Source organism: Necator americanus, chromosome III (genome assembly GCF_031761385.1).
Source record: "Necator americanus strain Aroian chromosome III, whole genome shotgun sequence".
Classification (NCBI taxonomy): domain Eukaryota; kingdom Metazoa; phylum Nematoda; class Chromadorea; order Rhabditida; family Ancylostomatidae; genus Necator; species Necator americanus.
The window spans coordinates 30,226,298-30,250,199 of record NC_087373.1 but is presented as its reverse complement, the minus strand read 5'-3'; the positions used below and the strand labels follow the sequence as shown (position 1 = coordinate 30,250,199).

At 41.5% G+C, this 23,902-nt stretch overlaps 8 protein-coding genes across 10 annotated transcripts; 7 read left to right on the top strand and 1 right to left on the bottom strand.

The window, feature by feature from the left end:
• Positions 1-744: 744 nt before the first annotated feature.
• Positions 745-3,934, top strand: RB195_011442 (uncharacterized protein; the record flags this gene model as incomplete). Of its 2 annotated transcripts, XM_064192854.1 has the most annotated exons (4): positions 745-772; positions 821-951; positions 2,704-3,202; positions 3,267-3,934. In XM_064192854.1, 4 exons carry the CDS (start codon positions 745-747, stop codon positions 3,932-3,934), a joined length of 1,326 nt encoding a protein of 441 aa, XP_064050437.1. The 2 variants fall into 2 exon arrangements, with proteins under 2 accessions (XP_064050437.1, XP_013303604.2); XM_013448150.2 differs by lacking the exons at positions 745-772; positions 821-951 and having other exon boundaries at positions 2,857-3,202.
• A 12-nt stretch (positions 3,935-3,946) lies between these two features.
• Positions 3,947-4,357, top strand: RB195_011441 (uncharacterized protein; the record flags this gene model as incomplete). The annotated part of the gene is made up of 1 exon (XM_013448151.2): positions 3,947-4,357. One exon carries the CDS (start codon positions 3,947-3,949, stop codon positions 4,355-4,357), a length of 411 nt encoding a protein of 136 aa, XP_013303605.2.
• Positions 4,358-4,759: 402 nt separating this feature from the next.
• RB195_011440 (uncharacterized protein) lies at positions 4,760-5,449 on the top strand (the record flags this gene model as incomplete). The annotated part of the gene is made up of 1 exon (XM_013448152.2): positions 4,760-5,449. The coding sequence occupies one exon, from the start codon at positions 4,760-4,762 to the stop codon at positions 5,447-5,449; it is 690 nt and encodes a 229-aa protein (XP_013303606.2).
• A 2,810-nt stretch (positions 5,450-8,259) lies between these two features.
• RB195_011439 (uncharacterized protein) lies at positions 8,260-8,673 on the top strand (the record flags this gene model as incomplete). The annotated part of the gene is made up of 1 exon (XM_013448154.2): positions 8,260-8,673. The coding sequence occupies one exon, from the start codon at positions 8,260-8,262 to the stop codon at positions 8,671-8,673; it is 414 nt and encodes a 137-aa protein (XP_013303608.2).
• Positions 8,674-11,472: 2,799 nt separating this feature from the next.
• On the top strand, positions 11,473-12,489 carry RB195_011438 (uncharacterized protein; the record flags this gene model as incomplete). Its single annotated transcript, XM_064192853.1, has 4 exons — positions 11,473-11,508; positions 11,989-12,099; positions 12,158-12,280; positions 12,337-12,489. 4 exons carry the CDS (start codon positions 11,473-11,475, stop codon positions 12,487-12,489), a joined length of 423 nt encoding a protein of 140 aa, XP_064050436.1.
• A 2,741-nt stretch (positions 12,490-15,230) lies between these two features.
• Positions 15,231-17,329, top strand: RB195_011437 (uncharacterized protein; the record flags this gene model as incomplete). Of its 2 annotated transcripts, none has more annotated exons than XM_013448156.2 (4): positions 15,231-15,266; positions 16,740-16,853; positions 16,983-17,105; positions 17,168-17,329. In XM_013448156.2, the coding sequence occupies 4 exons, from the start codon at positions 15,231-15,233 to the stop codon at positions 17,327-17,329; spliced, it is 435 nt and encodes a 144-aa protein (XP_013303610.2). The 2 variants fall into 2 exon arrangements, with proteins under 2 accessions (XP_013303610.2, XP_064050435.1); XM_064192852.1 differs by lacking the exon at positions 15,231-15,266 and adding an exon at positions 15,900-16,373.
• A 788-nt stretch (positions 17,330-18,117) lies between these two features.
• On the bottom strand, positions 18,118-19,008 carry RB195_011436 (uncharacterized protein; the record flags this gene model as incomplete). Its single annotated transcript, XM_064192851.1, has 3 exons — positions 18,118-18,316; positions 18,785-18,863; positions 18,918-19,008. The coding sequence occupies 3 exons, from the start codon at positions 19,006-19,008 to the stop codon at positions 18,118-18,120; spliced, it is 369 nt and encodes a 122-aa protein (XP_064050434.1).
• Positions 19,009-20,383: 1,375 nt separating this feature from the next.
• Positions 20,384-23,823, top strand: RB195_011435 (uncharacterized protein; the record flags this gene model as incomplete). The annotated part of the gene is made up of 4 exons (XM_013448157.2): positions 20,384-20,419; positions 22,984-23,085; positions 23,169-23,291; positions 23,350-23,823. 4 exons carry the CDS (start codon positions 20,384-20,386, stop codon positions 23,821-23,823), a joined length of 735 nt encoding a protein of 244 aa, XP_013303611.2.
• Between the last annotated feature and the right edge of the window lie 79 nt (positions 23,824-23,902).

The following is a 23,902-nucleotide window of genomic DNA, read 5'->3' as shown; positions in this document are numbered from 1 at the left end:
TATCGTTTTGTCCGAACGTCACCAGTTTCGTGGCATTCTGCCTTTAAATACGATAGCGAGGATATTGGGAAAATAGCACTCAATGCTCAAAACGCAGTGTTCCTTCTCATCAAAAGGTGTAAGAATACATTTCTATTGCTGTTAGAGGTGCAAAGAATGACTCCTGCAGCAAAAAGCAAAGGGATAGCATATAGCGAACAATACATAGAAAAGTACAAGAACGTCCACAAATAGCTTTGCTTATAGCATCAATTAGTATTTTCTCGCAAGAAAAATGGATTTCTTGCATAACAGAATTTCTGTTATGTTAGTGTTTAGTGCAATTATTCCAGAAGGTATTGGTGACAAAAAAGGAGCGATAAGCAACAATAATCAAATCCACACACGATGTTCCGGTCGTTTCTTCTTCTTCTACTTGTAGATGTAACTGTCAATCTTTTCACACATTTTCTCGTGTTACTTCAGGCAATCACTGAACAAAAAGGTGTAGATCCGCTGAGCGTACGTAAGAATTCCAGGAAAAAAAATCAATTTCTTATAAAAAGAACAAGAAATGAAGAACGGGTTCCTAGACCTCGAAGGCAAAAGAAATGAAAGAATGTAACTACATGATTTAATTTCAATTTTACTGAAATGTTCATGATTTCTACGTAACCCGTCATGTGTTTTCGCCTCAGTTGGAAATGGTTGATGTGACACCCGTAGGGGAGCACTGCCATAAAAATACTCACTAGAATTCTTTCGATGATTTTCGCGAACTGGTATGAAAAGAGTGAGTTTATCTCACATTATCTCTTCACTTCTTCAATATTTGTTGTAGTTAGACGATTTTGCCGAGCTTCACGGTATGCACTTCGACAGAAAAACTTCCATGAAATCGAAAAAAATATCAGTGAACTTCCAGCAGCGAATACTGACTTGTCGTATGACGGAGGTGTCGAGTGCGACAAGGTTATTTAATACGTTTAGGGGCAAACCAGATACAAACGGATAATTGCACCTCTTTACAGTTTTGGCAGTACCTCAGCGACATTAAGCCTCAAAAATACCATTTTCAATATGTGGATCTGAAATGCTGCTCAAAGACGTTTTCTTTCTGTATGGCCTTCTTGTGTTCTTTTAACGACTTCTGCCTGAATACTACGACACCAACAACATATAAGTTCTGGAGTAGAACTCTGAATCCTGCAAGCCCAAGACCACACAAAAGGGCATGATTCATGTAATAAATCGTGTGAGCAAATACATTGTTTTTTTCCATGGCAGCCATAAAAATATGCACTCTAACTCGCATAAACAGAGGTTAACAGAGGTCATAAACACAAAAACACACAATTCAATTCAATTTATGCATTCTTTTACTACTATTTGAACAAATATTCGTCTCTTTTATAGATTAATGTATAATGATTCAATACGCCAGACAGATGTGTTCTTCATTCCCCTCACAACAAGAAAAATGAAAATAGCGTTCTCAAGCGTAGAAGGAAAATTTTACTTTTGCACCCTCAAAATGTCTTCACCCTCAAACAGTTAAATTACTGAAGATTGTATGCATATTTCTGATATTTTGCTGATAGCCCCACATATCATCCAGAAGCTGCCAATTTCGGTTTTCTCCAATAAAAAACTGCTCCAATATTACCGCTGTGGGTGAAGTCCTAAATTCGGTGCATCTTCTTAACCAGGGGTTTCGGCATACCTGAAGTGTTCTACTAGAAACAGTCCTGGTTAAGTTATGATGATATGAAACACGGTGCAGTCGCTTACGCAATTGCGCTGTGTTTCATGTCATCATAACCTAACTGTTTCTAGTAGGCCGTTTCGACTGCTTCGACATGACTATACACATTGTGCACGATTCTGTGGTTCTCCCAACGAACATAATGAATAACGCTTCAGTAGGTGTGGAACACGGTAAGGTGTTACCGCTATGATTCATATTCTCCAGAAGGGCACCTTTTGTCAGGACGGCAAAACCTAACGTTTTGAAATCCACAAGATAGACGGAAGAATGAAGGCTTCATTCGACAGCTTACAATGACTACTGTGATAGGTAGTTTGTTAAGTAGATCCATAATTGAAGTGAACTGATTATCTTGTGAAGAACAACGACCGTTAGGTCTGTACAACAACAAGTATCAGATCTGTACGTTAATACTGTCTCATAGCGAACACCAGCTGTTCAACAGGTTCGATTATAGCTGACTATTAAAATGAATATATGAAAATGAACAAATGAGGAATACCACCGGCAAAGCTAAGTCGATCTATGCGAAAATGAGATGATGACATCATAAAGAATATTTACTGGTGTAATGCTAATAACAGCACGAATAGATGTGAGCTGAACATTGTGTTGAGGCGAGATTGAGTGTCTTTGACCGACATTAATCAATACGAAATTGAAGAAATTTTCTTCTTAATCATCTTCCTGAATGTTTTGACTGCTTAACTTAATCATCTTCCTGCATGTTTTGACTGCTTAATGTAGTTTTCGTTATATCCCGACATTCCTTCCATTCTTCACCATTCCTTAACCTTATAAAGGGTGGCAAGATTGTGTATCATCATTCCTGGAATAAAAGTCGTCCGTGTTTTGTCTTTCAAGTACTCCAGGATATGGCGACCACCTCTCAAAGGACCACTGCATAGTTTCCCTCCGCCACGCCGGTGCAACCTTCTGCCAACTCGGTTCTCTAGACAGATATTGAGCACAAGAGCCAATTCTCCCCACCCTTCGTCAGCTTCTGCCATACTCCGCCAGTGAGAAGATTCTACCATAGTTCGCCAGTGGACAAATTCAACAAATCTCCTACCGTCAACTCTCGCACTACCCCGACAACAAATCTCCTCATGTGTACTCCTATCACGCTCTTCAATCCTGATGAGCCATTAAGAAGGATACACACTACTGCATTCCTTGGCTGCGGAGCCTCCGTAACGATGATCAAAACGCAAATCGCCACCCACTTAAATCTGAAGATAGAAGAACAACCTCTCTCACTGGAAACATTTGGCAACGATGAAGACCAAATTCATCCGTCATCGAGGACAACTGTCGGTCTCCTACTGGAAAACGATGACAGCATCATGCTAAAGGTTCGGACACTGTCATTCTTTACCCAGCCAATGAAAATGGGATTAGCGAAAGACCACATACATAGAGATATGCCAGCGTGCAGCACCACCACTCAACCAGGTTTAGTAATTGGCAATGATTACTTCTATTGTAGCTCGTATGGTCAAATAACTTTTATGTTGAGAAACTTCCAAGCGGATACGATCTCGTCCACACCAGACTCGGAAATATCATCAGTGGAAAACCTCTCCATACTCATCAATTTGTTATGGCGCTAAGCTGTATCGATACGCTGGAAAACCCAATTCAACACCACAAATTGGAAGAACCGATACAGAAGTTTTGGTCGCTCAATCCGTCGGAATAATTGACGATGTCTCTAAATCCGACGACGAAAGGTGTCTCCAAAAATTCAACGACACTATTTACTTCAGCACGGAAGAAGGACGTTATATGGTTCGGCTGCCTTCAAAAGAGGACATTTCACTACTTTCGGACAACTTCAATATGGCAATGTCGCTGCTCAGTTCCACCGTAAACGCTCTCAAAAAACACTACGGCTTACTCGACAAGTATCACAACATCATCAAGGATCAATTACAAAAAGGCATCATTGAAGAAGTCAAACAAGGCGACACTTCATCTACATGCCACTACCTTCCCCACCATGGAGTCATATCTGAAAGCAGCAAGAATACAAAATTACGCTGTGTGTATGATGGTTCGGCTAAGACGAAAGGAAAGAAAAGTCTCAACGACATTCTCTTCAGAGGTCTGGTGCTGCTCCCTGAAATAGCAGGAATCCTGATTCGAATCCGATTCATGAACATCCTTATCACTGGAGATATATAAAAAGCATTCCTCATGGCCGGACTACACCGAGACAGTCGAAACCTCACGCGCTTTCTATGGCTTCGAAATCCTACACTTGGAGTACAGGAGAGCAACATCGTCACGTACGCCTTCAAGAGAGTACCTTTTGGGTTAATTTCCTCACCTTTTCTCCTGTCCGGCACGATACACTATCACCTCAGTAAATCCTCCTCAAACCTCGCGCAAAGAATTCTTCGGAATTTTTACGTCGACAACTTGTTCCTGGAAGCTGACTCAAGCCACGATGCAAAACTGGTGTATGGAGAAACCAAAGAAATCTTCCGGGAAGCAGGTATGAATGTTCGAGAGTTCGCCAGCAACGATGCAGCATTCAATAAGCTAATTGAACAAGCAGAACACACACCGTTAGACGAAATTTCCAAGATACTCGGCCTTAAATAGAACACTATGAGTGGCGAACTCACACTTTCTCTTCCAAAGCCGCCAGAAACGTCTACCACTTGGACTAAAGGAAAAGTACGTAAGAATGTAGCAAGCATCTATGATCCACTTGGATGGATTTCACCATCTACTCTTATTTCGAAAGCGTTTGTCCGAAGGCTCTGGAAAACAGAACTTTATTGGGACGCATTTCTGCCAAATAATCTTTTGGAGGAGTGGAAATCGATTCTCGTAGCTTGGTCAATTCAAGAACTTCGACTTCCCCGGTAACTTCACCTCGGCGACTCGAAGAACCTATGTTACAAACTCCACGTTTTCACGGATGCGTCGAGGATCGCCTATCCAGCAGTTGCATACCTGGTAACCTACGAAGATAAAAGTAAGAAGAACGTATCACTCTTAATGTCAAAATCAAGATTAGCCCCACTTCGAGCGGCAGCTACAATTCCTCGAATTGAACTTTTAGCACTGGCCATAGGAGCGAAACTTACCAACTTCTTGAAGACTCAGATTGATACACCAATGCAGAAGTGCTACATATGGTCGGGCAGCAAAGTCACCCTGCAGTGGTCGAAATGCGAGAAATCACTTCCAGTAGTCATCAACAACCGAGTGAACATTATACGAACAAACGCTCCATGGGCAATGTTACGCTACGTCCCCAGTAACCTGAACGCAGCAGACATAGGAAGCAGAGGAATGGCAGAAGAAGACTTTCTCCATTCCGAGTTATGGTTCCATGGACCAAAATTTCTTCTCGATCAAGAAGAAACGTTGCCAGAAGATATAACTCATCCCGCTTCTCTCCATGGAGAAGTTGTTGACTGCTTCCTTACGTCTGACACCGACTCCGCACATATTCCACTGTTCGATGAATTAAGATTCAGCTCATGGTTACGACTTCTCAACACTGTGATAATCATCTTGCTCTTCGTCGTCAAGAAATCCTCGAAGGCAAAACACCGTTTCTCTGACAAGAGGAACCAACTACTTTCTATTGCAGAAATAATCATCTGTCGACAAGCACAATTAAGATATCCACCGAGTGAAACGATCAAGAAACAACTGAACTTACATCTTTATACACCATAGCAAATAGCACCTCCTTGTATAAGAGCAAAGGAAGATTCAGCAACGCAAATCTCCCTGCAAGTGCAATCGATACGATTTATATGTCTCGAGAAAGCTACATCACGTCTCTTTATATTCTCCATATTCACCTTACTAATCACCATTGCGAAGTCGAGCAAACACTTTGTGAACTCCACAACGACTGCCACATGTGCAAAAAGGCGAAATCTAAATCGTACGTAGTACCTGACTTCCCTATTCATCCAAAGCAAACAGTAACGAAACCACAGTATCCGTTCCAGCGATGCGGTATGGATTACATGGGACCCTCCAACGTCAGAATTGATAAATTGACTACATCCAAATACTGGATCATCTTGATAACCTGCTTGAATACTAGAGCTATTTTTACGGAGATAGTAACCAGCATGTCTACAGCAGCACTTCTCCATGTAATTCGGCGATTCGTTGCGACAAACGGGTTCCCACAATGGATAATCTGCGACAACGCCAAAGTCTTCAAAACACTCGACGACCTCCAGTCGTATTTGTTCAGGAAGCAACCAGAAGATGAAAACGTCATGGACTACTGCGCAAACAACAAGATCTCCTTCCATTTCATCGCAAGCCATAGCTCTTGGAAGGAGGCCTTTACGAAAGAATGGTGGAAATTTTCAAAGCAGTTTACCGGAACGCCATCAAAAACAACAGCTTCGATATCGAAACGCTAAAAACCCTCACAGCTGAATGTACAGCCATTTGTAACTCAAGACCGCTCACTTACGTGTCCGACGAGCAATCTCATCACCCTCTGAGGCCAATCGACTTTCTTCGACCAACACCACTAATTTCTATGCCACGCATCGAGCTCATCGAAGATTTCATTCCACACACTGACCTTCAAGGAAACCTCATTGAAATGTGGAACTCTACAAAGATCCTCACTTCATTCTGGAAACGATAGAAACGTGAGTATCTGGTCAGTTTGAGAGAGCAGTACAAACGCAGTCACCACCACGCACGTCTCAAAATCGATGCACAACCAAGCCTTGAAGACAACGCCATGATTCACGACGATTCTGTGAAACGCGGACAGTGGGAACTTGGACAAATAATTGTCTCCAACGATGAATTTCCACGTACTGTTAACCTTCGCATTGCTAACAAAAAAATCATTACAAGGCCAATCATTTTAATCAGTCCAGTCGAAGTGTCATCATCCAGCAGAAAGAACAACAACCATCAAATCTACACTGTAAAACCTCTGTAGCCGCAGAACCACATCATACGATGACCACACAATCAAAAACGAGTGACATCCCCAACGTTACTGTGTCATATGTGCAACTTTGATAGGATTTGCTTCATCTGAAATGGCCGTCGATGCTCTACCATCTTATCAGTAGCAAAAAAAATCATTTATGCAGATCAATGTATGGAAAAAGGAATCGACTTGGCAAGTGCCGAAGGAGATAGTAAGGAACGGAAACTGTATTGATTTCCAATCCAGTGTCCATTGGGGCACATCAGAGTAACGACTCCTTTACCTCCAAATTCCGGATTTTGTGGCAGTATATGTTCTTGTCCATAATGGACGTAATGACCACCAGTTCTTTCTACGATGGACTATATAAAGAATCTTCTCAACCTCCAGCGTACCTTTATCGATTTATAACTACAATCCACCCCACGTCTATTCATTTCAACAATCTTCATCATGCTCCAGCACTATGAAACTTGGAACCTTTCACCAGATTGAGCTTTATGATGGCTCAAGATTATCGTCCCGAACTACATCTAACGACAAGAGAGTTCTTCAGTAATGAAGACTACATCACTTCCCATACCTATTAGTACACCCGCCACCGGATCAAGCGCATTTTGCTGCAATCACCACTGCTCACCACCGACGTCCCAATCAGTCTTCTGCATCTACTATTCTCCCGTAACAAAATTCGACTTTGAGAACATCTCGATTATACATACGTGCTTGAGGCGCAACTTCAAAAGAATACTACGGCTTCAAAGACCACATCGAGGATCTACGAGACAGCTACTCAATACCAAGATCTTTGAAGGGAGGAATAGCTGTTGAAACAACAAAAAGCATCGATATTTTAGAAGTCTGCAGCTCATTTACATGCATCTACGTCAACCATTACAAATTGGAAGCGACTATCTTTTTCCCGACATCGATCGTATTATTCGAATATACAGCCTCTGTAATGGGATGGATTGACGGCCAACGTGTTCTTTCCTCCAACGTCACCTGCCCTAGTCAACCACTATGCGAAACTTTGTAATGCAGGCTGTGCTGGGAGAAGGCATACAACTGTCAGTGCTGGACAGTTACAGAAATATCAGTAGCCGTAATTCTTCTTATCACTTCGATACTCTTGAATCACGCCTTCACTCCGATCTTAAGCGCCATCATTTGGAGCAGCAGAAGATTATAACAACGTCCACAACTCTTCTTCAGAACACATCTAAGGAGGTGCAGAAAAATTTCTGGAAGCCATAAAACCTACAACGTTGAAACTTCTTCATACAAACCCAAGAAAGGAAGGAGAAAGCTGTACGGCATTGTCGCTACCATCGCATTCCAAATCTCTACTTCACCACTGCTGTTCTAATGTAGTGACAATACAAGGAAGTACGTCAACCTGCACAACAAATAACAACATGGAATGTGGAACATGGAACAAAATGTACTTTCGATCAAGTGATGCAGTTAACGCTACAGCCTATAGGCCAAGAAGTCTGCCTCCTTTTCAGTGATGGAAAAAATCTTCCGATAGGAACAATAGCTATTCAACTAAAAGAAGTCTCTCATGTCTGCAACCGAAAAACCGAATATTTCACACGAGACCACCAGTTCTACACCGAGTCTCACCATCAGTGCTACAATAGCGCAAGTTGTAAAGAAAATGTTTGCGCATCTCTCACTCTGGAAGAGAAGATATATGAATTCAGCACAATCTCGAATTCCAACCCAGGATTTACGTTCTGCGTACCGAGCTGTTGCTAATTTTGGTGCAACTGGTGTTTCCGCTGCACCTCTGCATGTCTCTTCTACCGCTACTACGCTAAAACGACGTCATCAACGATCTATCGAATTTTTTCTTATCCATCTTGGAACGTCCATGCAGAAGGAATCATTTAACTCACACACGAAGGACGGACTTTCACCGAAAACTTCAAACTCCGACCTGGAATCCCGTTCACATGGAACAACGTTCAATTAACTCTGACAAGTACTATCTCACCAAATCTTCCTATTGTATCAAGCTACTTCATCACCGATGAAAAACGAACAACTCGCATCGAAACTTCACCTCAAGGACAGCTTCTACCAAAGTCCCCGAGACAGATTCAGTGTACTACAGAGGACGATGCCAAACACTTCAAAAACTGCTTTTTTGCCAAGTTCGCTTGCTCTTGTACGCCAAGAACAAATACAGTCGCCTGCTCTTGTCCTAAAGGGGACATTTCGTCGTTTCTATACAACACCCGCAAGAGACTTCCGATAACATCGAAACAAGTGGCGATAGTACAAGATGGCACATCAATAAAGGCAAAGACTACAATTGGCTCCGCGCTCACAGTCCAAATTTCGGCACTTGGACTCGTCATCGCCGCCCAAAAACATAACAACTCTCGTGAAGTAAAGATGGAAGAACTATACGGATGCTACTCATGCACTCAAGGATCCATGGCAAATGTATCATGTACGTCATCAATAAGCGAGGAGACCGCCCAACTCAAATGCCAAGATACGACACAACTAGTGAAGTGCACGCCGGAAGGGACAATTTCAACGCTAAGGTTTCACTTCTCCAATTCCAGAGTCGACATCAACTGCACTGCGTTTTGCCCTGGAACGACGTCTTTACTCACATTCAAAGGCCAACTCAGTTTTGTAAATGAAGGAATATTTTTTTCACATGTCATTTCAATGAATGCCTCTTCATCATCTGTTAGCTCGTTTAGCCTTGAGCCAATATCTTCTTTCTTTTCCGATGTTTATAACTCTCTTCCGAACATATCCAGCTTTCTCTCTCGATTTAAAATGGTACTTACGCTTCTTTTGGGACTCCTTCTCTTCTACTGTACTATCACAATATACTTGAGATTTAAACGAAAACCCGTACTCTTTTTAGAACACCTGCCTTTAAATTGAAATGACACGTTATCAAGCCTCTTCTAACCTTTTTTCGGCGGGAGTGTCTTGGATCGACATTAATCAACACGAAATTCAAGAAATTTTCATCTTAATCATCTTCAATGTTTTGACTACTTAATGTAATTTTCGTTATATCTCGACATTCCTTCCATTCTTCACCATTCCTTAACCCTATAAAAGGTGGCAAGATTGTGTATCATCATTCCTGGAATAAAAGTCGTCTGTCTTTCGTCTTCCAAGTACTCCAAGATATTGAATAACGAGGAAGATCGAGGTCAGTGGTAATTACATTGACACAATACGGAGGCAAGGCCACATTTACCAGAGATGCCGACAAATATAAGCTAAATGGACTTATAACTATAACTATAACTTATAACTATAACTTATAACTGTAACTATAACTTATACAATAACTTATGACTATAACTTTAATCTTTTACTGCTTACCATATGTTGGGATTCTCCTCTTGTATATGATTAAACAGCCGAGTATGTTCAATCTTTCTTTGAAGATCCTTCATTTTTCCACTCTCAACGTTAATCCCGTTTGCAACAGAGAACACCTTTTAAAGTTGCGAAAATTCCTCGAGAAGTTTTATGGTCGTTACGATTGAGCTGTGTTGGAAAGTATGGATGCAATGTACCCCGATATCAACTATACATTGTGTTTACCTTTTGCTCTGAATCGAAGAGATGACTTATTTCACGAATACTCCAGATATTCGAATTTGGTCAGCATTTAAAAAGTTCGTTTTGGAGCATTTATTCGCACCGTCTTCGACGCCCGAATTGGACGGTAGAACCTGTATGAATTTCTTGGAACCAGAGATCAAAGATCAAACGGCAATGACGAACACATTTTTCATCTCACCAACTTGGACTTTGACAACTCCATCACTTAGGATACAAATGAATTCTCTCTAAACAATTCACCGATCCTCACGCGTGCATTAGACGGTGATTTATCACTAGTTCAGCTTAACAAAATTTAATTGGAACATTCAAAGAGAATGGATGTGTTCCAGCAGTAACGTGTTCCTTTTAAAGGGAATGTGAAATCGCTAACATTGACCTACTGCTCAAGGCAAGTCACGAATGTGACGATAGTTTTAAGGTTACCTTTTGAAATCTCAAATCCCTTAATCACTACTTCCACTGTTGGTGAGAAAGATACACATCATCCGGAGGATTGCCAAAACATATCTTCCACAGCCCTCTACTGAGCTCAGAAACGATTTTTCATAATGAAGTACAAGACTTGATGTGAACATCCGTTTTCTACAGGGTCACTGATTTCCCCAAAGACTTCTGAATTGAGCATGCTGAAATTCGTTGTCTATGAAGTTCAGTGATAGAACGACCGTGAATTGACGGCTTAGTCATGCTAAAAATATGAAGATGACCTATGAAACAAGATGTATGAACTTCAAATAATAAGAAAACACAAGATACGGTACATGAAGGTATCACTTCCCAACCTCAATGAATCTTGCGCCATTATTTTGACACATCATGAACTGTAAGTAAAAAAGTATAGTAATAATTGAAGACAAACTCTGCATAAAAAGAGAAGGTATGAACACGTCGCAAAATTACAATCAATTTGATGTCATTATTTATCATATATGTGTAATATCAACAGTACTTCCATACAAACAGAACGAATTATTTAAAAGGACATAAGACTTTTAGCATCAGAATGCTTTGTTAGTGAATCAACGCTTCATGCAAACATTTACATGGTCTCATCGCTGAAACCACAAGATGAAAATACCACCGTTGCCCTATTCTCATCAAATTTAAATGCGTTTGATACAGTATAAAAGAAGCGGAAGTGCGCACTTACCAAATTCGTAGAATGCTACGTCTGCTTCCTTCTCTTCTACTCGTTGTTGTAAGTACAGACTGATTTAAATACATACATTTTCTCAAGTTGCCGTTGTTGTAGATTGTAGATGACAAGATCTCCGTGTTTTTTCTCCTTTCCTTCTTAACGTTAATCGATGGTCGGGGAAACTCTCCGAATTACTCCCACAATATCCTACAGTCAACCACGAGACTTCCTACCTGATATGGAATCTTCAGACAACCACCGAGTTGGGCTATCCATTTTGGTATGAATAGTTTCTGACCTATCGAAATATTCGATGGGTCAGAAGCTATTCAAAACCCATTTCTCTGTTGAGCTACATACAACAAAATATTTGAATTCATTTAAATATAAACAAATTCGATGCACATACTAATTTGTAAACAAAAAAATAACTTTCAAAAGTGTGCAAGATCAGCAGGAGTCCAAGTGTTGCCAAGCAATAACGGCAAGATATAACAGTTCACGAGTAAATTAGGACGAAAGTATACAGCCAATTTTTAGATTTTCCAACATGTGCTCTCGTCTCCCTGGGAAATGGTTGAAGTGATCCTTGCCAGTGAGCACTACGACAACAACGGCAAGCATCATTACTTAGATGATTTTTCCGAATTGGTAAGCATAGAATGATCTTACGCCCCGTTACTCTATTCTGCTTTTAAATCCTTTGCAGTTTGACGAATTTGCTGAACAGCAAGGTATTCACATCAACAAAAGAAACTTCCGCGAAATCGAAACAAACATCAGCGGTTTGCCAGTCGCCAAGTACGGACTACGCGGCATCGATTGCGAGCAGGTTTTCTAGGATTAGGGAGAATCGAGGTGCAATTAGCTAATTTCGAATTTCTACAGTTCCGGCAGTTTCTCAGCGGCATCAAGGCTCAGAAGTATCATCTTCAGTATGCGTCTGTGAAGTGCGGTCCGATGACATTCTCGTTCTGCATGGCCTTCTCGTGCGCTCCTGATGATTTCCATCTGACGGCTACAACTGCTGCAGCTCGTTAATGATGCTGCTAATAAATTTGATCGAAAAATCGAGTACTTTTGTCATGACCCCTACAAAAATACGGTCTGTATCCGAATTCGAGTGCTAAGCAAAATTAAAAATGTATAGAAAGAATGACACTGAGTCGTCTCATATTCTGATCTGCGTGAAGTGGAGCTGAAAACTTGCTTTGCGCTAACGAAACTACTCAGATAAGGTGCCTTCAATTTATAAAATCGAATTTAATATGCAAGAAGTAAGTGTTGACTGAATCTTCTTTTGCCCGAAAAGCGGCAAAAGAAAAGACCTTGGCTTCCCCTACGAGACACCTAGAAACGTACCACATCTGCGAGCGGACAGTTAATCGATGCGCCGGTGAAGGTGTCTCTCCCGCTTGCTAACAGACCTTGCGCACCCAAATGGAAGAATATGTGCCACATAGTCCACATACTCCTGATCTACACACTTAACCTTATCGTTTTGTCCCAACGTCACCAGTTTCGTGGCATTCTGCCTTTAAATACGATGGCGAGGATATTGGGAAAATAGCACTCAATGCTCAAAACGCAATGTTCCCTCTCATCAAAAGGTGTAAGAATACATTTCTATTGCTGTTAGAGGTGCAAGGAATGACTCCTGCAGCAAAAAGCAAAGGGATAGCATATAGCGAACAATACATAGGAAAGTACAAGAACGTCCACAAATAGCTTTGCTTATAGCATCAATTAGTATTTTCTCGCAAGAAAAATGGATTTCTTGCATAACAGAATTTCTGTTATGTTAGTGTTTAGTGCAATTATTCCAGAAGGTATTGGTGACAAAAAAGGAGCGATAAGCAACAATAATAAAATCCACACACGATGTTCCGTTCGTTTCTTCTTCTTCTACTTGTAGATGTAACTGTCAATCTTTTCACACATTTTCTCGTGTTACTTCAGGCAATCACTGAACAAAAAGGTGTAGATCCGCTGAGTGTACGTAAGAATTCAAGGAAAAAAATCAATTTCTTTTAAAAAGAAAAAGAAGAGAACAACGGGTTCCTAGACCTCGAAGGCAAAAAAAAATGAAAGAATGTAACTACATGATTTAATTTCAATTTTACTGAAATGTTCATGATTTCTACGTAACCCGTCATGTGTTTTCGCCTCAGTTGGAAATGGTTGATGTGACACCCGTAGGGGAGCACTGCCATAAAAATACTCACTAGAATTCTTTCGATGATTTTCGCGAACTGGTATGAAAAGAGTGAGTTTATCTCACATTATCTCTTCACTTCTTCAATATTTGTTGTAGTTGGACGATTTTGCCGAGCTTCACGGCATGCACTTCAAAAGAAGAAACTTCCACGTAATCGCAACAAACATCGGTGGACTCCCAGCAGCGAAATATGGAGTAACGAGGTGTCGAATGCGAGAAGGTTATTTAAAGCGTTTAGGGGCAAACCAGATACAAACGGATAATTGCACCTCTTTACAGTTTTGGCAGTACCTCAGCGACATTAAGCCTCAAAAATACCATTTTCAATATGTGGATCTGAAATGCTGCTCAAAGACGTTTTCTTTCTGTATGGCCTTCTTGTGTTCTTTTAACGACTTCTGCCTGAATACTACGACACCAACAACATATAAGTTCTGGAGTAGAACTCTGAATCCTGCAAGCCCAAGACCACACAAAAGGGCATGATTCATGTAATAAATCGTGTGAGCAAATACATTGTTTTTTTCCATGGCAGCCATAAAAATATGCACTCTAACTCGCATAAATAGAGGTTAAGCGGTCATAGACACAAAAACACACAATTCATAATGCATTCTTTTACTACTATGGTTATTTGAACAAATATTTGTCTCTTTTCTAGATTTATGAATACACGGTAATGTAGAGATTTGCAGGAAAGGTGATGTCCAAAAGGTAAAGTTTCTGGCACTGATCAATGCCGTTGGGGTGCGCCACCACGTTCACTTCAATTCAGAATCATTTGAGATTCACTGCAGTACTGAGCGTTCACAACATTGCGCTCAATAACAATCAAACCGCAGTCCACGCAGCCGTCGCCACACGCGCGGCTGTGGACTTTGTGGGCACCCTTACGGACGTGCAACCAGCCTATACAGTGACTTGCTGTTGCTAGCCGATGAATCAAGTCACTGTTTTTATCCTCGAAGACAACTCTTGTACCAATTTATCGACCCCGGAGGGATGAAAGGCTTGGTTGGCACCAGAGCGGATTCGACCCTCCGATCGATCGCGCAGACTGCGGGATTTCTTAGTGACTGCACTATGGCCGCCCCCTCCACATTTTTAAGGGCTTATGTATAAAGAATCAAGAACACACAATAGACACAGAAGCGAAGAGTACTGTTAGCAATTCTATGAGTAAAGACGGATTTCAAGGGGACAAATGAACGATCAAGCGCATTGAATTTAGTAGAACTCAGAGACAATGTGTACTAGAAATAGACTTCACACGAGATCATATAGAACCTGTGACAACAGCTTCGGGCATCGATTTTCCGAACGTGTTTTTCTGTTGCCACGTATCGTTTAGTGTTTCTTGCGAACAAACGCATAAAATAATATTTAGATGAACAATGAATTTTTGTGTTAGCATCCTACTGCAAACATATTCGAGTTGCTCGCTTAAGGTTGAATGTGAATTAATATTCAAAATGCCGTCATTTTCACACTATTCACATCAAATTCAAATGCGTTCACCAAAAATATTAAGAAGGTAGAATTGTGCAATAGTCAGACTCAGAGGATGTTCCGTCTACTACTTTCTCTTCTACTTGTGGCTGTAAGTAAAAATTTATCAATTCGCTTTCTTCCGGTGTTGTAAGGCGAAGAAAATCATCAAATATCCTTTAAAAATAGTCTTATCCTGGCTGCTGATGTCTCCGATATGTCTAACGTCTCCAAATTTTGCACAAAAATTAACAATCATTTTGGAAACGTGGAGCGAAAAACAATTGATGCCTGTCCATGGTCGGGTTAGAACGACCTGAAGCTCGGTGCGGTTAGAGCGACGCGGTGGAGCGTAGCAGTTGGGATCGATGCGAAAACTCGCGAGCACCACTCGTCGCAGTTGCTTTCTATTTCTAGCGGTGATGGCGAATACACTACTCAGCGCTTGAAGATTATACTACCTTCATTAGCATCCAGCCTATTTGTACACAGTATCCACAAAATGAAGACTTAGACAAATACAGACTTGAAGAAGGCCTTCGACTCAGCTGAGACGAAAGCGGTCGGAGAAGCCTTGGACAACCAAAGGTCCTTACTCAGTACATAAAGGTACTTCGAGAGTTGTACAGTAACTTTATAACCGGAATTTCGCCATTCTACAAGAATATCGTGAGACGTGAAGATGGGGGTCCGATAGGGTGATACAATCTCACCCAAAATATTCACAGCCACCCTCGAGAACGTAATGCGAAAGTTGGAATGGGACGACATGGGAGTGAAGGTTGATGGTCGGCAGCTACACCATTTGCGCTTTGCTGATGACATCGTACTTATAACACCTAGCATCAGCCAAGCGCAGCGAATGCTAACCGAATTCGACGAAGCATGTGGATGCATCGGTCTCCAGCTGAATCTCCAAAAGACGATGTTCATGCAGAACGGTTGGGTCTCGGATGCCCCTTTCACGCTCAACGGAACGATCATATCCGAATGCACCAGCTACGTTTATCTGGGTCGGGAACTGAACATGATGAGATACCTGACACCCGAGCTGGGCAGAAGGAGACGAGCGGCTTGGGGAGCGTATAAGAGCATCGAGGATGTAGTGAAGAAGACCAGGAACACCCGGCTATGTGCTCATCTCTTCAACACCATCCTACTTTCTGCTTTGACCTATGCTTTGGAAACCTGGGCATATTGCAAGCAGGAAGAAAACGAGGTGAGCGCCATTGAACGAGCAACAAAATTGGCAGTTATTAAGTGATGAGATTGATGTAAATGCTGACTTCAGCTCAAGCACTTTCAAAGGTGCTAAATAGCCGCCAGCGTTCTCATCCTTGAAAAGGTGACTACTATCTACTAAGACCAACAAATCTGCTATGAACGTATGGTGTACCTCTTCTGTCGTCTTGCTTTTATCCTCTTTTCTATGGGAAACAATAATAACAGACAGTAATTTAATAACTAAATGGAGTAAGTAATAAGTAAATGAGTAAATATTAAAAGAGTACAAGGTTTTCCTACGGCATGACAGATAACCGTGCAAGGTTTCGAGTTGAGATCTATCAAGACTGTAGCCTTCTAGGCAGTTGAATGTGTGCTATCATCTCCGTGGGAAATGGTTGAAGTGACACTCGCTGGAGAGCACACTAGCAGCAACTACTCACGGCATAATTCGTTTGATGATTTCTTTGAACTGGTAAGCATCGAATGATTATATGATATGTCTTCACAATTTCCCGTTATTTCATTTGTTTGTTTTGTTTTTCAATGTCATTTTATGTTATGTTTATACGTTTTATATTGACTTCTCCCCTATTTCTTGCAGTTCGACGAATTTGCTGAGCAGCAAGGTATTCACTTCAACAAAAGAAACTTTCGCGAAATCGAAGCAAACATCAACGGATTCCCAGTGAGTAAATTCGGATTGCGTGGAGTCGACTGCGAACAGGTTCGCTTTCGCTAGGTCTGCGTTCTAACCACGAGCAAACTCTACACTGTTAACTTTTACAGTTCCGTCAGTTCCTCAACGGCATCAAAGCTCAGAAATACCATCTACAGTACGCGTCTGTGAAGTGCGGTCCAATGACATTCTCGTTCTGTATGGCCTTCTCATGCAGCCCTGTTGATTTTTATTCGAGGAATGAAACGGTGCGACCATATCGATACAATTGAGCCACACAATAAATTCAAGTGGCGAACTGATCGCATATTATGCGGCATTAATAAAAAATATATGCTTAGATTTGTTGCGACCATGAAAATCTATGCAGATGAAGCGTGATCAGTTTCCATATCCGAACTTATTAATACACATAAAATGAGGGTGAATGAATCTCACCTCAAGAACGTATTGCTGCTGAAGTACGCAGTGGGATTGCGTAAATTTCGTATCCTCAATTTTTTTCCTCCACCAAATCATGGGATTCTTTAAGCTTATATTATATATAAAAGACAACTGCAACATTGTGCCCAGTAGTTCTATGATTGATTGATTCTAAGACAAAGGGTCGGAAGTTCGTTTACTTCTGCTCAGCAACACGGCAACGTTTAAACAAATCAATTTAATCTAAGCAAACACAGAAGCTGAGCAGCGGAGTAATCACGGAAGATAAGAAAACAAAGCGGTTCAAAGCTATAACCAGTAAAACCTGATTCACTTGCTCAAAATTGGCTTCTGATGTACGCGATTCGAACAGTTTGTAGTCGGGTCAAAGTGACCTAAAGCTGCTTTCGAAGCGATAGGGTGGAGCATAGCGGTTAGAATCGAGTACGGACCTGTGCTAACACCGCTCATCGTTGCAGTTCACGATGGTCTCATCTCGGTTCCAACCGCCACCTCCACTGCGGCGCTTACGTTACTGCACAGAGCTTCATGTCGTTTTGACCTTAGAATAGCTGCTCATTCAAAACTGGTATTTTCAACGGCTATATTAGTTCCCGGATAATCTATTTCCTAAACATCAATCCCTTCGACTAGAACATCCATGGTACATGAGACGTCGACCAATACCTTTTTGACAGTTCAACACCATTCGATCAACACCATTTCGTGACGGAAAACAAGTGAGCATTCTGTGGCGATTCGAAAACTCTCTACGAAGTTTTTCCAGAAACATGAAGCCGATGGCATCGGTGAAAAAACTGGTTCCAGGAGATCGCCTGAAGATTTACAGAAGGTGTACAACGAAATTATGAGGGCATACGACTTTCTGGATTTAGATGGGTAGGGCCACATACAAAAATAACCACTCCCAAATCCTTCATCTCTGGGGTTCCACATCATTCGGTGAACACCATGAGAGAATCAAAAAAAAAAGAAAAAATAAGAAAGAAGGCAAAAAAAACCGATTCTTTACACCTTGACAAAGCTAAAACGAAGAAGAGCACTTCTTCACATTCAAATGAAACAACTGCTGAACTGCAGTGTGATGGGAAAATTTATCATTGACGGCTGCGACTTTTCTTCTGCAGATTGATCAACATGCATCCTCAATTTCTAACGGATATTTCAGCCGAAACAATCTTCTGAAGTCTATATTTCTCGATTATGTTGGCAAAGAAAATGGTGGCACAAAATTTATGATATCCAAACATACGACAAACAGAACTCTGGTCTTCATCAATCACCTTTTACATAGGTTTGCTCGGAACAGCGAAGAATGAACAAGGCTATACTTCACAGTCTGTCCTTTACAAGCTTTTGATCCTAAAGAAGAATAGAATAACATGGGAACAAACAAATTTTGAGGATTCAAACTACCTACACATCGCTTCTTAACTAATTGAACTGTCCAGGGTGTAAAAGCTGCCGTTATGCTGTTATATTTCACTTTTGTTGATATAGTGGACATTCAGTACAATTAGACGTTTGAGGCACGCTCTGGGCACAGGGTCTATAACTTGCACATTTACATGAAGCAAGTTTCTCAAATATTCCAAAAATGTGATGTTGTCTTACACACTTCCAAAGTCCGACTCAAATAGGTCAAACTCCTAGAGGGAGCATGGAACTTTCAGTAATAATTCTCCATTTCGTTTCGCTGAACTGCTAGACATTGTCAACAAACACATGGGTCACTCGGTGGCGATAGGCAGTTCACGCGACACGCCAAGTCTTGTGAACAATGGAACAGTGGCGAATGGACGAACTGGGCGAGCTGTAGATCGGAAAAGTTGGGAAGAGCTATTTACGAGGCATACCACAAGTCCCACGTAGTGAGGGATTTCGCGAGAACATCTGCAGATGGGATTCTAGGTTGCGAAGGTTCCGAGGTGATTCCGCTCATCTCTCCCTAACCGTCGTGAAAAAAACGGCGTGGGAAACCGCTTTAGTTTCTACGAAGAACGTTAGAACGCTGCTTGATGCACACGTTCTGGTCCTATCAGCAGTCTTGGTTTCACTTGAATAGGCTGGGGAGGAGACCTCATTAATCTTCGAGCGCTCGGAAGCAAATGAGGGTTTTTCACGCCGTTTTTACGGTTCTTTTTAGTAAGAAGAAAGAAACGATTACAATTCCTTAACTCAATACAAAAATAACAGGGGAGAATTCATAGAGTACCTACGCGTATTTTCCTGGTTTAAATGACATTTAGATTGAAAGGTATAGTTAGATCAGACTGATATGAGATTCGATGCAGTTCCGTACATTTGAAGCAGTGCGCAGGAGTGTAGCATTTAGGATTGAGGGCTATGTAGCACCACTCATCGCTGCGGTTCGCGATGGTTCCACCTTGATCCTGACTGCAGCTCATCCGCACTGCTTCGCGCTTACACAACTGCACCGAGCTTCATGTCGTTTTGACTTGACTACATTAATTTGATCTGTTTCATGTGGAAAAGAGGTGAAATCAATTAGAAGGACATAATTCTCCTGAAATTGGAAAGATATAAGGCATGTGACAGAAGAATATCTGTAGAGAATTTGCCACATATTTTTGTCCACCATCAAGGGTGAATCAGTGTTTTTTTTGTGATTAAGCTGGAACATTGAACAGTTCATGGAAGTTCTCTTTACATTGCACTCTTCTTTTTCAACCATTTATCATCCGATTGTAAACACAGTACACAGAAGCATGGTTACCCAATTTAAGATTAACAACGTCCATATGACTCAACATTCACTATGGCGTCATCGATATTCTCTTCATATTATTCCCATCAAATCTAGATAGGTTCGAAAACGATATAAAAGAAGGCAAAACATTCAGCTGTTGATTACGTAGAGGATGCTTCGTCTGCTGCCTTCACTTCTGCTCATAGTCGTGAGTACAAATCGATATGTATCTTATCATATGCTATATGATGTGTATAATATGTCTGATTACTGTATTTCAAATCAACAAAATAGATATGAACGAGATCTCACATGTTTTCGCAATCTGAATATAGTCTTTGACCCTTGGAAATCTTTAAAGTGGTACCTTTAAAGGTATCACGCCACGAATCTGAGGTGGTACGGATTTCAGGCGGAGTATTCGTATACGGCATAGTAGGTTATGGAGAGGTGGGTGATTCCGTCTATTTCTTCCTAATTGCCGTAAAAACCGGCCCGGACGATACGGCGCGTGCACAAGACTGACGCGCTCCAATCGAACTCGTTGTGGAAAATAGCGCGCCAGAACGCTCGATGCCGTATCTTCCGGGCCGTTTTTTACGGAAATTAGGAAGAAATGGACGGAATCGCCCTTTTCTCCATAATCTACGAACCCGTATACGAATACGCCTCCTGAAATCCGTACCACCTCAGATTCGTGGGGTGATGCCTTCAAAGAGGTTTATGTGATAGATTCACGGAAACAGTGAAGAGAGAGCTCAGAGAGAAGAAGCAACAATTTTTTTTTGTTCTAGAGAAATATTGTGGACCTTAGATTGTAGAGCAAAAATAGCTGGACTTTCACTACAACCTACCAGGTATTTTTCACCAACTTTTAGTTGCTGGGTTCAAACCAGTTGAAAATGTCCATGCGCTAGACCTTGTCGATTGGTTAGTATCCTGTAACTAAAACATGTCGCCATGAACACGCCAACTGCAGGCCTTCACTTCCAAATTTGCAGACTGAAACTCATCAAGTAACGTGAAGGTTTAAGGGCAGCATACGGGACGAATATGACCGGTATCTGGTATTCGAGGGATTATCTCTCTAGGGTTACGAGTGTAGATTACGAGTAGGGTGCGTTTTCATGATCAACTCCGCACAACCGTCCTGAAAAACTGCATGGGAAACGTCCTTCATGTGCGACTTTCCCCAGGAGGCACTTTATAACGCCACCTTTGTATATGCGTCGGTTCTCTCAGCAGCCTATTCATTGGTTTTACCTGAATAGACTGCTGGAGAAACCACATCGATTATCATCCTCCTGCACGCAGACGCAATGCATGCGCAGGATTGGGTGCGTGTATCCAGAGTATGTTCGGATTCTCAACCATACTCCGATCATGCCACGGTAGGACAATTAGCGATGAAGTGTAACCTGTGGAGATTCACAGTCGTTGCTACCTAAATAGCAGAGTTTGCGTACCCACCACTAATCATACGCTGCATCACCGGCTAGGATATAATCCACGAGCCACTAAATCCTTTCAGAGAATCAGACACATCCAACAGAATTTTCCGATGAAACTTTCGAGGAGAAATATTGTGATGTAAGGTAATCTTAAATTTCTAACCGCATCAGAAGTAAGATAAACTCTCAAATATCTATCTATCAAATATGAAGGAAAGATGCATCTAATAGCTTGAAGTTGATTTTTTTTTAATTTTCGTTAAAAACGGAACAACAACAAAAGTAACGGGGTGAAGATCAGAGAAGTGGCCCGCTTACTTCCATGTGAAAGTTTCAAATAATGTTGGTACTTCTGAAATAGATGAAGGAATAGGAACGGAAGAATGTGATAAAAAGCTGGTCGTGTTGATGGTAAATAGGTGCTTGGGAGAGGGACCTTCTGTATACCCGAACTCCTGGAAAAAAGAGTTGAGATTTCTATACTTCCGAAAGGATCATCTGTACAAAGTCGCTCCTGTCCCTTATTACCACCACACAAAATATCATGCATCATTAAATAATTTTTTTTACATTCATTCCGTAATTTTGATAACTCTCACCATTCTTCTTTTCATATTAATGACAAGAGCCTGGCTTTATCGAGGCATATTCGCATCTTCCCGGAATATCCACTGCACACATAACGTCTCGGAGGCATTCGCGGAGAACCCGACGGGACCCACTTTACCATTCCCTAGCAGAATTGGCGCGTTATATGGTGTCGAAAAAATCGCACAGAAAGTTCGTTCCCCACGCCATTTTTCAGGACGGTTAAAGGCATCACCCCACGAATCTGAGAGAGGGGTGATCCCGTCCATTTCTTCCTAATTGTCGTAAAAAAACGGCCCGGAAGATACGGCTTCAGTCGTCCTGGCGCACTATTTTCTATAAGGAGTTCGACTGGAGCGCGCCAGCCTTGTGCACACCCCGCATCTTCCAGGCCGTTTTTTACAGCAATTAGGAAGAAATGGACGGAATCACCCACCTCTCCATAATCTACGATACCGTATACGAATACTCCACCTGACATCTGCACCACCTCAGATTCGTGGGGTGATGCCTTTAAAGGAAATTGAGCGTGCTCAATTCTCCTTAATCGTCCTGAAAAATAACGTGGGGACCGAACCACATTCCTGAAAAAGGGCGTGGTGATAGTCGTAATCTACATAGCCAATTTTATGTTTTTTTTTCTCCGGAGCAGCTCAAAATAACCAATTTTGTTGCATGCCGCCTTTAACCATAGAGAGTATAATAATCCTATATAAAATGCCGGGATTTTTAGGTAATTGAGCATGTATTTTCATCCCCCTGGGAAATGGCTGAGGTGACGCTTGTCAGTGACAATCCCGCCATCCACAAATCCTTCGACGATTTCCTCGGATTAGTAAGTAACGAATAACTTCATCCCACACAATTTCATGTCCATTCATTTCATGTTCATATCATTTCATGATGTAAACGTTGCAGTTCGACAAATTTTCCGACGATTACGGTGTTCATTTCAACAGATGGAACTTTCGTGAGAAAAGAACTCTTAACGGTGGGTTTCCAACGGGACAGTACAGATTGCTTGGTGTCAGCTGCGAACAGGTTCGATTTAGATTTAATCCAAAGTAGAATAATAACGTTGATCTTACTTCTTCTATAGCTTCGGGAATTCCTCAACGATATCGAAGGTGAGATATATCATCTTCGATACTCATCTCTGAAATGTGGCCCGATGATGTTCACGTTTTGTTTTTCGTTCTCCTGTACTGCGGACGACTACACCACCGTCGGTACGGACCAAATCACTACAAGTGTCACGCAAACCACAACAGATGAAGACACTACAACAACCGAGAAGCGCACTACGGAAAGTGGGACTTACACCGCAACGGATGAGCAGAACACTACACCAAGTACCGAATATACTACAACAGATGGAGTCTACACTACAGTAACCGAAAACTACAGTACAGAAACTGGGATCTACACTACAGAGAATGAGGACAATGGCACAGAAAGTCCAAGGAACACTGGAACGAGTGGAGACTACAGCACAGAATCCACCGATTCCTTCACGGTGGATGAGACCTACACTACAACGAACGAAAACAGCAGTACAACAATCGAGGAGTAAATTCACACAATAAATTTTGATAACGAATAAGAATGACGAAATGAGAATGAATGATGAATTTTGTTACCTGGATCTTAAA